At 33.2% G+C, this 14,007-nt stretch overlaps 1 protein-coding gene across 1 annotated transcript; it reads left to right on the forward strand.

The window, feature by feature from the left end:
* Positions 1-274: 274 nt before the first annotated feature.
* LOC111696893 (uncharacterized) lies at positions 275-12,873 on the forward strand. Its single transcript, XM_023466669.1, has 13 exons — positions 275-301; positions 812-941; positions 976-1,125; positions 1,906-1,973; positions 4,649-4,742; positions 5,385-5,532; positions 6,997-7,035; positions 7,166-7,214; positions 9,316-9,515; positions 10,120-10,294; positions 11,165-11,241; positions 11,451-11,498; positions 12,471-12,873. Exons 1-13 carry the CDS (start codon positions 275-277, stop codon positions 12,538-12,540), a joined length of 1,275 nt encoding a protein of 424 aa, XP_023322437.1. The 3' UTR covers positions 12,541-12,873.
* Positions 12,874-14,007: the final 1,134 nt, after the last annotated feature.

The raw sequence follows: 14,007 nt of genomic DNA on the forward strand, positions 1-14,007 counted from the left end.
ACAGTTCACGATATACTAGCTTCTACCTTACATAGAGTTCACGATATACTAGCTTCTACCTTACATACCAGTTCACGATATACTAGCTCCTACCTTACATACAGTTTACGATATACTAGCTCCTACCTTACATACAGTTTACGATATACTAGCTTCTACCTTACATACAGTTTACGATATACTAGCTCCTACCTTACATACAGTTTACGATATACTAGCTCCTAACTTAACTGTTGCATGATTGTATAAATATTTTCTAATTCAGAATCAAACTATGTATCTGTGCTATGTACTCTGTAGAGTAAATTTGAAAACTCAAATAACCGAATTTTACAAAAACTATTGTGTTTTCGAGGCAAAATAGTTCACTTTAAATCCAATAAAATAAAAGAATAAGGATAAAATACCTAACCGCGGGGTTTTTGAGTATTCTAATAATTTTTACTCAATGATCAAAGAGACTCATTGATCTAAAAGATCGACGTCAAAGTTTGCAGTCTTTAACACCATAGGGTTGCAAAGATATGCAACTTTTGAATTTTTAGTTTGAGTCAAGTAATCATCGTTTAAACTTGAATTTAAAGTTATGACCGAACTCTTTCTACGAAGACTATTATATAAAATACCAAGAAGTCTAAACGAACTGATTACTTGCCTTTAACTCTAATTTTGAAATTCTTACATCTTTGCGACCTGACTTCGATTCTGCTAGATTGAAATATCAAGAGCTTGCACAATTATGTTGCAAAGATATAAAATTAGAGTTTGAGGAACGTTATCATTTTCTTTAAATTGTAATTTTTTTATTTAGAATTCCGGAGAATATCTGGCTCTACCAATAACTGTGAACGTGGTTCTCATAATCTCTAATATACTGGCAGGGTTCGGAGCTATATTCAGGAGATCTCTTCTCCTCCTACCCTGGATACTTGGATATCTAGGTAATATACTGGCAGGGTTCGGAGCTATATTCAGGAGATCACTTCTCCTCCTNGGGTGATCAGAAATATCTGGCTCTACCAATAACTGTGAACGTGGTTCTCATAATCTCTAATATACTGGCAGGGTTCGGAGATATATTCAGGAGATCTCTTCTCCTCCTACCCTGGATACTTGGATATCTAGGTAATATACTGGCAGGGTTCGGAGCTTTATTCAGGATATCACTTCTTCTCCTACCCTGGATACTTGGATATCTATGTAATATACTGGTAAGGTTCAGAGCCATTCGCCATGAAACAGAGAAGTCTGCGAAATTATTTATCGCTATTACTGTATAAAAAGCTGGCAGATTAGTCAGCAACAAAAATCTAAAGATTGTTATCAGAAAGATGGGTGCGGAGAGCCCTGTAAACTGAGTAGATTAGAAAACTGTGTGCAGGTATGTTTCCTAGAATGTTTGAATACACATTTTCTAAATACAAAATATAAATGGAGTTGCACGACCATATAGTGGGAAAGTTATTGACTAAACAGATTAAATCTTAGGACTGCCCCTGATACGTCTCTATAGAAACCCAACCCAAGGACACAAATATATGTATGCACAAGTGAGAACCAGAAAATTGTGGAATAGAAATACGACTTTTAGACTTCAGATATGACTATAGTCCAAAAAGCATGTAACACAGTAATTGTGCATTGTAACACGCCCAGAAAGGATCAGAACCTCAAACTTTATTTTTCTAAACCATATACCTCCTCTGCATCCCACGAGACCTTAGATATTTCAAACTATGAATCCTGCTACTGTTAGATCAAATAGCCACAGTTTCAGATATCAAAGGGTTATAATATCAGGATACATGGTACATGACATACTTGACAAATGGAGTTTTAGGGAATTATTGAGTCCCAAAAAAGTTTCAAAGTTATTTATACTTTTTCAATTTTTTTATTGTTTAGTCTATATCCTGTTCGCAGCAGCTCTTTTGGTCTATCTGATGGTTCTTTTACCAGATTTCTGGTTTAAGGTAGAATACTTAGTTACTCAGACCAGATTTCTGGTTTATGGTAGAATACTTAGTTACTCAGATATCAGATTTCTGGTTTATGGTTGAATACTTAGTTACTTAGACCAGATTTCTGGTTCAAGGTAGAATACTTAGTTACTCAGATCAGATTTCTGGTTTAAGGTAGAATACTTAGTTACTTAGACCAAATTTCTGGTTTAAGGTAGAATACTTAGTTACTCAGACCAAATTTCTGGTTTAAGGTAGAATACTTAGTTACTTAGACCAGATTTCTGGTTTACGGTAGAATACTTAGTTACGTACTCAGATATCAGATTTCTGGTTTATGGTAGAATACTTAGTTACTTAGACCAGATTTCTGGTTCAAGGTAGAATACTTAGTTACTCAGACCAGATTTCTGGTTTAAGGTAGAATACTTAGTTACTTAGACCAAATTTCTGGTTTAAGGTGGAATTCTTATTTGTCCCGATTTTGGTCTAATATGGATGGGGGGGGGGGATCCCCTTAAAATTATGGTTTTGCCCTTAGAGTTGAGATAGGGGAATGTGATACATGTCCCTAATCCAACTTTTCAAGGCCTGCTCATTAAACAAAAATTAGACCTCTTACTTTAATGGTTTGGGTGCATCAAGGGAGGATTTAAAAAAAGTTTTAAAAGTATGTCGAAAAATATTCAAAAATAGTTTATTCTACTTTTGACGAATATAAACATGTGACACATGTTATTAGTTATTACATTCATTTTTAAGGGCTTTTCAAATATATAAATTTTAGCACTGTAGCTTAATTAATAAGAAAAGTTATTGACCATTTCGGATTTTTTGAAACATCGACCCGCGCGCGCCGTTTGACCGTCATTTACTCTACATGCATAAAACAAAATTGAAGCAAAATTAGTTCACAACCATGAAGTTAATAAAGTGAAGAGGTTCTAATGTCAGCTGTTTTTAAGTTATTCAGAAAAAAACCACAGGATGGGATGAACACACCGTGATATGGTTAAGGCAGGATGCTAATTGGGAAAAGTGGAAAAGATGTTTTCTATCTCTTTGATTCACCCTTAATAATTCTTATGATTACTTTATCTTTGATTCACCCTTCTCTTATATTTCTTATGATTACTTTATCTTTGATTCACCCTTCTCTTATATTTCTTATGATTACTTTATCTTTGATTCACCCTTCTCTTATATTTCTTATGATTNGTTCCATAATATTACTCCGGGTCCTGATAAAGTAGGCTGGGTTTTCCCCTTTTTAAACCAGAGAGAATACTCAGAACTCAAAACCCACAAAACAACTTCATCTTTGATTCAACCTTCTCTTATATTTCTTATGATTACTTTATCTTTGATTCAACCTTCTCTTATATTACTTATGATTACTTTATCTTTGATTCACTCTTTATATTTCTTATGATTACTTCAGCTTTGAAACACCCTAGCCCTGTATTGCAATAGCATAAGAAGGGGTTAAACGTATAGATATGTTTAACAATAGTCTACTATTACAATGTAGAGATTAAGTAGTGAGGTATCCAAATCTTCAAAATCCTTTGTAAGGACTCATGTTATGATTTCCTGGTCTTATTCACATTGGTTTAACAAGTGGACACATATGTTTCATAATTTATTTACAGTGGTTAAGCAGGGGCGAATATATATAAGACAATAATATAAAGTATAATATTTTTTTTTTATATAATAAAACAACACATTCTTATATATGTTGCGTATAGCCGGCCAAACGGCAGGACCGATTGGGCTGACATTTTTGGTGGACACTCATGGGTAGGTGGTTTTTTTTCTTTTATAGTTTTTTTTCTACAGGTAACGCCGGGCTCTTCAGCTAGTATAATATATATGTTTCGCTACTTAGCGATTTCCCTAAAGACCTAATATATGTACCGTGTGGTATTTCTCAAGACCAGATCGTAAGACTTCCTTCTCTCAACGCTCTTCATAACAAAAGGATGATAATAACGTTTATTTCTCTGAGTCTTCAATCTAAATAAGTTTAATAAACCCACAGAAAAAGCTTTGAGTGATAAATCATACGAATACAACAAATAATCCACTCAGGCATTAAAAAACTGTGGCAAGGAACCAACAAACACATATATAAATATCAATCATAATATAATCAACCGATAAGCATACGTATATATATAAGAAATAATTACCACAGTGATCCTAGAATTCTGGACACGGTTACACTTGCAAGACAAATAAACATATACTAATATAAAACTGTTCACTCTCACGCGAGAAATCTTGCGCCTGTGTAGTCAGTCTGTAAACTTCTCCTAAACTAGTTCTTTCACAATACGTTCTGTACAGATCCTCAGGGAGAACTCAGAAATTCACAGGGGCACCACATAGACTTCATACACGCAGCATGGCTCGCGTAACAATATATAATGTGGTATATGCTGGATAATTCACAGTAGTTTATCTAGGGGGTTATGTTGGACGATTCACAGTGGTTTAACAGTGGATAGAAATTTGACAGAAATCTACAGGTTCAGGGGGGCCGGGGGGGGGGGGGTAAATATTGTGGTTTAAAAGTGGGAAAATATTGGGCAAATCACAGGGGTTCAAAAAGGAACATTTTTGGAAATTATTAGTGGTTTAATACTTTTAAAAATGGACATCTGATAATTTGAATATTTTAGATTTTATTGTTCTTGGTCGTAGCTCCCCTCATCCTTATCACAGCTTCCTTCTGGATAGTTGTGGTCAGATTGTTCACTATTTTCAGGAGGAAAGGTGATTATTAATAATTAAACAGATTAAAGGGACTTTAGGCGTGTAATTCAAGTGACCCTCCATTTGTAGAGCGGCGGGTCCGATTCACAAAAGCACACTTTAAACCTTTAACTGATCAAGGATTCACAACAGTACACGTTAAACCTTTAACTGATCAAGGATTCACAACAGTACCATTTAAACCTTTAACTGATCAAGGATTCACAACAGTAAACTTTAAACCTTTAACTGATCAAGGATGTCGGACTAATCTTGGACTTATCCTTATTAACTGCAGAAACGCTTGATATTGTTTGTTGTTTAATATTTAAGAAATATTAATATTTACTTTTGAAATTTTGAAAACCGCCTTGGCCATAAAAGATTTGGTATTGTCGAGGGACACACGAAACATCAGCTGTTTTGGGTTTACACTGTACGCTAGCGTACACTCTTGTTTTACGGCAATTCAAACATTGTTGAGAAATATTCAACTAGAGCTCTTTGTCCTTGATGAACATTGAACGGTCAAATATTTTAAAGTTACCGTTGTAAATCGGGCATTGCATGGCGGGAAAAATTACGCTGATATAATCCCTATTTTAAACAGAAAAAATGCAGAAAACCTTGGTAATTATATTTCTAATGTTAATTTTGTTCTAGTAAGAAAAGTAAAATCTATGGGTGTAGCTGTCCCTGCAACTGTGTACACTCCTGAACCTCACAGCTGGGATGTTCCTTTGCCTATCTGGGCTCTACAGCCACCAACCTCTACCTGGGATCCAGCCTTCCTGCAGCAGATAGATCCAAGGTACAGAAATACAAGATGGCGGAGATTTTTAAAATCCTATTTCTCATTTCTTTTCCTGTGTAGATGAATTTTAATGGACTATCATTGTAATTTCAAATGATCCTATCAATTTTGAAAAGTGATATAATGGAAATCTCATTTCGTTTTGATTAGCCAAATAAACTTTTGTATTGAAGGGAAATATTTAATATCAATTTGATATCAAGTTAATATCAATGGTGGAGTTTTTCCAACCCTTTTCTCATTTCTTTTCCTGTGTAGATGAATTTAAAAGAACTCTTGTTGTGATTTCAAATAATTCTCCATTTATAGAGGACCATGCACAATTCACATTTCATTCATTGTTTCTACAGCAAGAAATCCGCAAGTCAGTTTTTTTAGAGAAACCACAAAAATAACCAATTTTTTAAGGAGATATCATAACCTGGATAACTCATTTATTCATGATTAGCCAAATGAACTTTTGAATTGCAGTGAAATAGTTTAATATTCATTTGTTTTTTACAAAAATGGGATCAGAGGCGTACTCTAGAGGGGGTGGGGGGTGGCATGGGGGCTCAGCAATCAATCCCTCCCCTGGATAAGTTAAATATAGTGTTTTATAGAGGGTTTTCAGGCCCCAAAAGGTGTTAAGTCCCCCTGGGAAAAAAAAATAAAGCCCCCCCCCCTGAACAATTATTCAAGAATACCACCCTGATTAAGTATGAGGGATCAAACTTTATCCCATTTCAAGCTTCGGTAATACTCTTTTTAGGTCAGAATATGAAATGCAATGTGAACAATATTATTTTTGTTCAAAAATATTATGTCTGCATTTTAAATTATCTATGTAGTATTTTGCAATAAACCACATAAATAGAGTAATTTTATAAGATCAAGACCCCCCTCCCCCTTCAAAAATCTGCAATCTTTAAAACATCTAAAAGAACAATTATAATTATACATTAAAAAATGGTTTAGTTTTTCTGTGACCATTATACTTACTTTATAGTCAAAGTTTAAAATATAAAAATTGTTTACAATCTGGTTGCAAAATAAAGAGATTAGAAAGTAAGAGTTAATTTACCAAAAAACTTTTTGTTTATGAAAAACTAATAAAAAGCTAATATTTAAATATCAGATGTTTACATCATTAGGTTGCAAGATCACAAGTTAGTCATAATTTTTAGACAACCTCGTTTTAAAGTGTAGCAGCCCTTAGCATTTGGTTTACCTCACTAACTCACTTATACATTTTGTAGCCCTAGACATATAAATTTTATAAATGAAACACGCTTTATCCTTCTTAAGTTTAAAAGTAGTAATTAGCAAAATACTGAATGATTTTAGCGTAAGAGCGTGTACATCTTGGTTTGCAGTGAGCTAAAGAGATTAGAAAGTACAATGTGTCTGTTTTGCAAAAGAAAGAAACTGAATAAAAAATAATGTAATGTTGGTTTATGACCTACACACTTTTCATTACAGGTATCTGGATACACCTCAGCAGTCCAGGGAGACGAGCAGGTAACACAATACACCTCAGCAGTCCAGGGAGACGAGCAGGTAACACAAGAAGATCACATTTTTTTTTTAACTGAACCATCCTTTTTAATAATAAATTGCTATCTCTTGAGTTAATTTTGTTGTTTAATAGATCTCGGAAAAGTTCGAGTCGTTCAAGATCAAAATCTGGAGATTCTCAGGTATTCTATGATATTCCAAAAAAAAGTTTAACTTTAATTGTTCAAATTTTTGGTCATTTAGGGTTACCAACAAAGGTCGTCATTAAAGGCAAATCCTTTGTGGGTATATATATATATATATATATACCACGTGGATTGTTATCTTCGATCAAAAGTTGATTTATTAAATATATTTTTTCGCTTTTTTCCGTTCTTCTTATTTGTCGGCATATGAATTTTTAACGAAAAATTCTAAAAAAGACAATTCTTTGTAAGTTTAAAGATTGTTGAATTATAACGAACATGTGATTAAAGGATTTGAGTCTTTGCTACAAACTCATATTTTCGAATGCCAATATCTTAGCAACCTGATCATGTAAACCTTTGATATTTCAAACTTAGATTGTTTGTCTAAAAACATTCATAGTTTGAAATATCTAAGGTTTACGACTTTGGGTTGCAAAGTTATAGGGATTAGAAAATCAGAGATTGTGACAAAGACTCAATTCCTTTAAATAGAACAAACTGGGGTGATACACTTAGTATATATGGTTAAAGGATTATATATTGAGTGAGTTTATTATGATTTAGACTCCGAGCACACCTTTATGATATCTGGTAAGTTTCGTTAGCTGAAAAGATGTGTATCTCCATGATATGTCAATAAATCAATTTTCAATATTTCCAAAATATTTGGAGCCCCTCCCCCTCCCCACCCCAGGCCGGGTATTTTCCCCGCCCTTCAGGCCGCACCCAAACTATTGTTTCAAGTTTCTACAGAGTTTAACTTTGTAAATTCCTAACTCAATTTTACAACTTTTTCGGAAAAGGGAATGTTTACACTTTTCTCCTTGTTAAAGGGAATGTTTACACTTTTCTCCTTGTTAAAGGGAATGTTTACACTTTTCTCCTTGTTAAAGGGAATGTCTAGACTTTTCTCCTTGTTAAAGGGAATGTCCACACTTTTCTCCTTGTTAAAGGGAATGTTAACACTTTTCTCCTTGTTAAAGGGAATGTCCACACTTTTCTCCTTGTTAATGGGAATGTCCACACTTTTCTCCTTGTTAAAGGGAATGTAAACGTAATTCAAGTAACCGTCCATTTAAAGAGGTAAATTCTAGACCACGGATTGTACCCTTTAAATATAACAAACGGAAGATATCGTCAGTTTTCTAAAAGAGATTAATTCTGTAAATTTCCTTCTTTCTCCGCTGCGAACAACCTCAAGTCATTTCTTCAAAATTGTTCTCAAACAAATGTGACTCTCTTGATTTGGATGGTCGCTTGAAGTTACGTTGACAGTCCCTTTAATAAACTACCTTGACCTAGTCTATATAAGAGAACAATATATATAGATAGATAGATTACAATAAAATTAAATTCCAACAAGTTCGTTAAAGACATGCCTGGGCACAATCGAACTATTAATATGTTCGTTAACGGTCTTTATTGGTCGTTAACGGTAAATATTGGGGGTTTTCGTTTGTTAACGGTCTCGTTAGATAACGTTCAATACACTTCAAAATAATTTCCTAAGAAATGTCCTATGTTAGTTTGTTAACTTGAACAATAATAATACCAAACAATGATTTTATTTGTTTTTCATCATAGAGATTAGATAGACGATCCTAAACTCTTAGTCTAAATCTTAACTACACAATTTTTAAAGTTTCAGCACAAAACCCGTTGATGATGGTTTAAGATTTTATCGATCATGAATCAGAATCACTGCAATCTCCATATATATAATACTAAAATTTTTATCTTCATGATTTCAAAAACTTAAACCCTTGTGGTATGGAAGCTTCCAAGATAAATTTAAAATTACAGAAAAAATTGCTAAGTGGTTTTGCAATTTTTGATGAAATTAGTGTTATTTTTGTTTATATGAACCAGATCCCCCTGAGATGTTATAATGAAAATAGTTAACGTCCCAAAATGCAGTAATTTGTTTGATTAGTTACAGGGTTAACCACAAAGAAATAGATTTTAGAGACGACTCTACGGAATTTATATTAAATAGTCATATTAGAAGAGTTTTTCGTCGTCTTTACAGTCTTATCCTTGGAGAGTAATCCTGTATTAGAGGTCTAACATCCGAAAAAAACCTTTTTTATTTTAGAGCTACAGAGAAAGACATTCGGATAGCATGTCCCTGTCCGAAAAGTACGGGGCAGGTGTCTATGAAAGTGATAGACAGACAGACATGCAGTCTGTTGAAGCATATGAAAGTGATAGACATCCAGATATTCAGTCTGTTGCAGCATATGAGAGTGAAGGACTACCCAGTGGAGAACGAAGTTTTACAGATTGGGACACAAGGTACTAACTCGACATACTTATCAGTTTATAATTTACAGATTGGGACACAAGGTACTAACTCGACATAATCATCAGTTTATCATTTAAAGATTGGGACACAAGGTACTAACTCGACATACTCATCAGTTGTTTATCATTTACAAATTGGGACACAAGGTACCTACTCGACATACTTATCAGTTTATCATTTACAGTTCATTGGTATTTATATATTTATTTATATATATATAGATTATGTATTTTTCTTTTGAGCGGGCTTTTAAATGGTAAGGTTGAGTAAGTTCTAAGTTAATTGTGAAATATTTATGTACTTTTTGTCCTGAATGTAATGTACACAAGGGGGTTATAATGTCGTTTAATGTACGACTCTTCATTTAAAAGGTAAATGCCCGATTCACAAAGGCACCCTGAAGCCTGTATCTGATTAGTAAGATGGAAAATATCGTCGTTTTTCCAACTTGAAAGATTATTTATGTTTACAATTGACTCCATTATTGAACAGAAAAAGTTTTTAATGGTAAAATGATCACGAGAAACGGGGTTGCAAATTACCCTAAAACCAGTACTGGACATTAGATTTATTTAATATTTTGTATTGGATCAGGGACGAAGAGGATTACTCTGAGGGAGAAGATTACCATGAAGATGGAACAAGGAGAAGGTTTAAAAAGAACTCTAGAGATATCTCCCTGGATCCGGATACTTCCATAGAGAACATTTACAGAGAAGAGAATACATCCATAGAGAACATTTCTACAGAGAGGGGACATGAAATAGAGGTAAAAAGAGTTATAAAGGAGGTCAAAACTTCTAGGATCTATAAAGCTTGATTTCGATATCCGCTGTGACAACTTCTAAATTAAAAGTGCTTGATCCAAGAGTAAATAATCAGGGTACTGGTCCAGTCAGAGAAAGTCAGTATACAGTACATAGTACACACGGAATAATCACTTTCCGTGCCTTGGACTTAAATAATTCCGCAGAATTGCAATAACTTCTTGATCTAGAAATCTACAACACAAAAATTTTAATCTCAGGTTAAACTTCTTTGGAAAGAAATTTGTTTATAAGATTAATCACAAAAATACTGAAACAAAAAGAAAATTGTTACAATTTAGGTCGAAGTGTAACAATTACCATGTCGGATTTCCTAAAAATGAATTTTTCCCTAAAAAAAAAGAGTATTTTTCCTTTTTAGAAAAATGTGGATACATCAAGCTTTGAACCCAATTTCAGAATTTACCATGATGAATTTTGTCATATACTTTTATATATAAAGTAGTAATCTGTTTGTCTGTTTGTTTGGATGTACGAGCATATGCTCATGAAACCCTGGACCGATTTGCCTTAAATTTTGATAGGGGAACACGTTAAAATGTTCTAAGTTTGGTTTAAAGTTCTCTGTTGTGTAGGTCAACTTATTGGAAAACCAGGCTGCAAACATCTGAGCAGCTTTCTTCCCGTGAATAATCGATGCCATGCACTTTAAAATAAATTTTAAGAAAACATATCATGCGCTCTTGCTATGTATCCTTATATCTGATATTGACTACTTCAGTCTGGACCATTGCTATGAAGAAAAACAATGAAGAAGGTTTAAAACATAAAATGTTTTAAAGCAATTTTTAGAAACATTCGTCGTCGTTTAGGTCGTAACTGAGAATAGATTTGATGAGAGTAGAGATGAATATGATCTTTCAATACCTAGACCTAGACCTAAATCCAGGTAGGATACCTAGACCTTGACCTTAATCCAGGTAGGATACCTAGACCTAGACCTAAATCCAGGTTGGATACCTAGACCTAGACCTAAATCCAGGTTGAATACCTAGACCTAGACCTAGGTATAGGTCTACTAACATTAAAATTAACAAAAAACATTAAAAGTCATAAAACTTCAAAAAGTATATTACAATTAAACATATATTTCTTTAGATCTGAATCTCTGGCACTCTCGGATAAATATGGAAACTCATCAGAAAGGTTTATTTTTTTTAAATTGTAAAAAATCAAAAGTAACCAGATTATTATTTTGTTCTCCGTGAAGTATAACATATTCGAAAGAGCGGTAAAATTACCATGAATTCTGTATTAAGATAATGGGACAGGACTTACGAAATCATTGTTATTTATTTCCATATTTTTCAGAATACTCATGATTATTCAACTTTTTCAGAATACTCATGATTATCCAACCTTTTTCAGAATACTCATGATTATCCAACCCTTTTTCAGGATACTCATGATTATCCAACCTTTTTTAGAATACTCATGATCATCCAACCTTTTCAGAATACTCATGATTATCCAACCTTTTTCAGAATACTCATGAATATCCAACCTTTTTCAGAATACTCATGATTATTCAAACTTTGGAATTAGGAATACAAAAACCGAACTAAGTGTCTTTGTATTTATAATAATTAAGTCCATTTTAATCTAGCGTTAAAAAAACACATGATTATTGTATTTCAGGAATCTCATCAAATACAAAGGATTTTAGTCTTTGCCACAAACCCAAATTTTCTAAATCCTTTATCTTTGCACCCTTATGGTGTAAACTTTTGATATTTTAAACTCAGATTATTTAATCTAACAGTATTAATTAATTTTAAATATCTAAGATATCCGACATTTGGTTGCAAAGATGTAGATATTAGAAAATTACAATTTGTGGCAAAGGCTCAATTACTTTAATCCATTTTTGGTTTGTTAAACTTTATCTTTTTTATAAATTGGACGATCTATTTGCTATAATTCATACATACATATTTTCTCATTTGTTGGTCGAGTTGGTCCAATATCCGGAAGGTTCCGAATACTTCAGAGAGCGTAACGGTATCCGGTAAAATAGAATTGGTTTTGGTCCTGAATTTAAAATTAGGATATACTGTGTAAGCAAACCCTATTCCTCTCACCTTATATCTTATTTTTTTGATTCTTTCTTGTGTTTAGATACAGCAATCTGAGAGTTGAAGAAGAAATCATTGTTAACTTCTCAAACAGAGAATACTTGGACAAATGATGGAAATATTTAACAGCGAAAATATGTTTGTGATAAAAACAATTGGACACTCGGATTTATGTTTACTTAAGACAATTAAAAAAGAAAATCCCAGTCCTACGCGGCTTCGGATTCTCAACCTTTTGAATACCTCTGAAATTAGAGAAAATTGAGAATTTAGTTCCGATTTTATTCAAATGATCAAATAAAGGCCAAATTCTCTGACTGTCCAAAATCTCCGTTATTTTTATTAAACTATTACATAACATATCTCGTTTTTTCTCCTAAATTTAATGAAACTAGACCTGCGCAAATGTTCAATGTGCATATTTTGTAATAAACTTAATAAACTTAGATACATTCCCTTTAATCAAATCCAACCTCTTAAAGGGACTATAAACCGTAAACTTAATTTATACAGTTGCAATGTCCGATTCACAACGGTGCCCTTAAAAGCTTTGTTTGATAAAGAATGAATGAGATATCCATACATAAATACAAAGAGTAATTTTCAATTGTGGTTTCTCTATAAAAGTGAGTTGCGGACCAGGATGAAACAAAAAGACAAATTTTGAGATTTTACAAGTTTTCAAGTTAGAAAAACGATGATATCTTTCACATTTATGATCCAATAAAAATTTAAAGGGTATCGTTGTTAATCGGAGATGACCCTCTTTAACTGGAGGGTCACTTGAAATTGCAACGACAGTTCCTTTGATAAACTGAATGCTGCCAAGTATGATAAAAAATAATGTAAATGTAAACCACCTTAGTTCATATTTGCACAAGTAATTATAGTTTTTATGCTTATGTAATTATATGTTAATACTTATCAAATAAATCTATTTTTAAATTATTTTTAAAAATAAATGTTTTCGTCAGGGCCGGCCGTTTTCAGGGGGAGGGGCTATGATTTTCTGGAGAGATTCAGCTCCCGGCGAATTAAAATGTCAAAAAAGGTTAAGCTCCCCACCCCCTTCCCAGAAATATCTTGTATATGCCCCCGCCATATCAAGTAGATTTTAACTTCTTTGATTGCAATATACTAGGCTAATAGGGCAATTTGCGCCCATCTTCTATTTGAATTGTGAACATTTTCACAAATACAGAACAAGAAGTTTGCAGATTTAAAAAAAAGATTTGGGGATTTTCAAATTTTAATAAAAATCGATGTTTAATGAAGGCTAATTTTTGAAAATTTGATCATCCCACACAAAATTTGCGGATTTTCAAATATTTTTTCATGCATTTTGAAAATTTCCTAAAATCAACAGTTACATGATGCAACTTTTTAAAAGTATGCATCCATATACCTTCACTTGGGCCAAGTGAAGTCTCACAAAAAATTTGGGCCCGATCGGTGCAGCTGTTTTGACGTTTATTGGATACAAACGAACAGACAAACCGAAAAGCAGTATATATAGTTTATCCTTCAAAACTTTGTTTAGAAACGAGAACGTCGTAGTATTGTGTGTTTAAGCTGTTTCG

Source organism: Eurytemora carolleeae, unplaced genomic scaffold (genome assembly GCF_000591075.1).
Source record: "Eurytemora carolleeae unplaced genomic scaffold, Eaff_2.0 scaffold186, whole genome shotgun sequence".
NCBI classification, from domain to species: Eukaryota; Metazoa; Arthropoda; class Copepoda; order Calanoida; family Temoridae; genus Eurytemora; species Eurytemora carolleeae.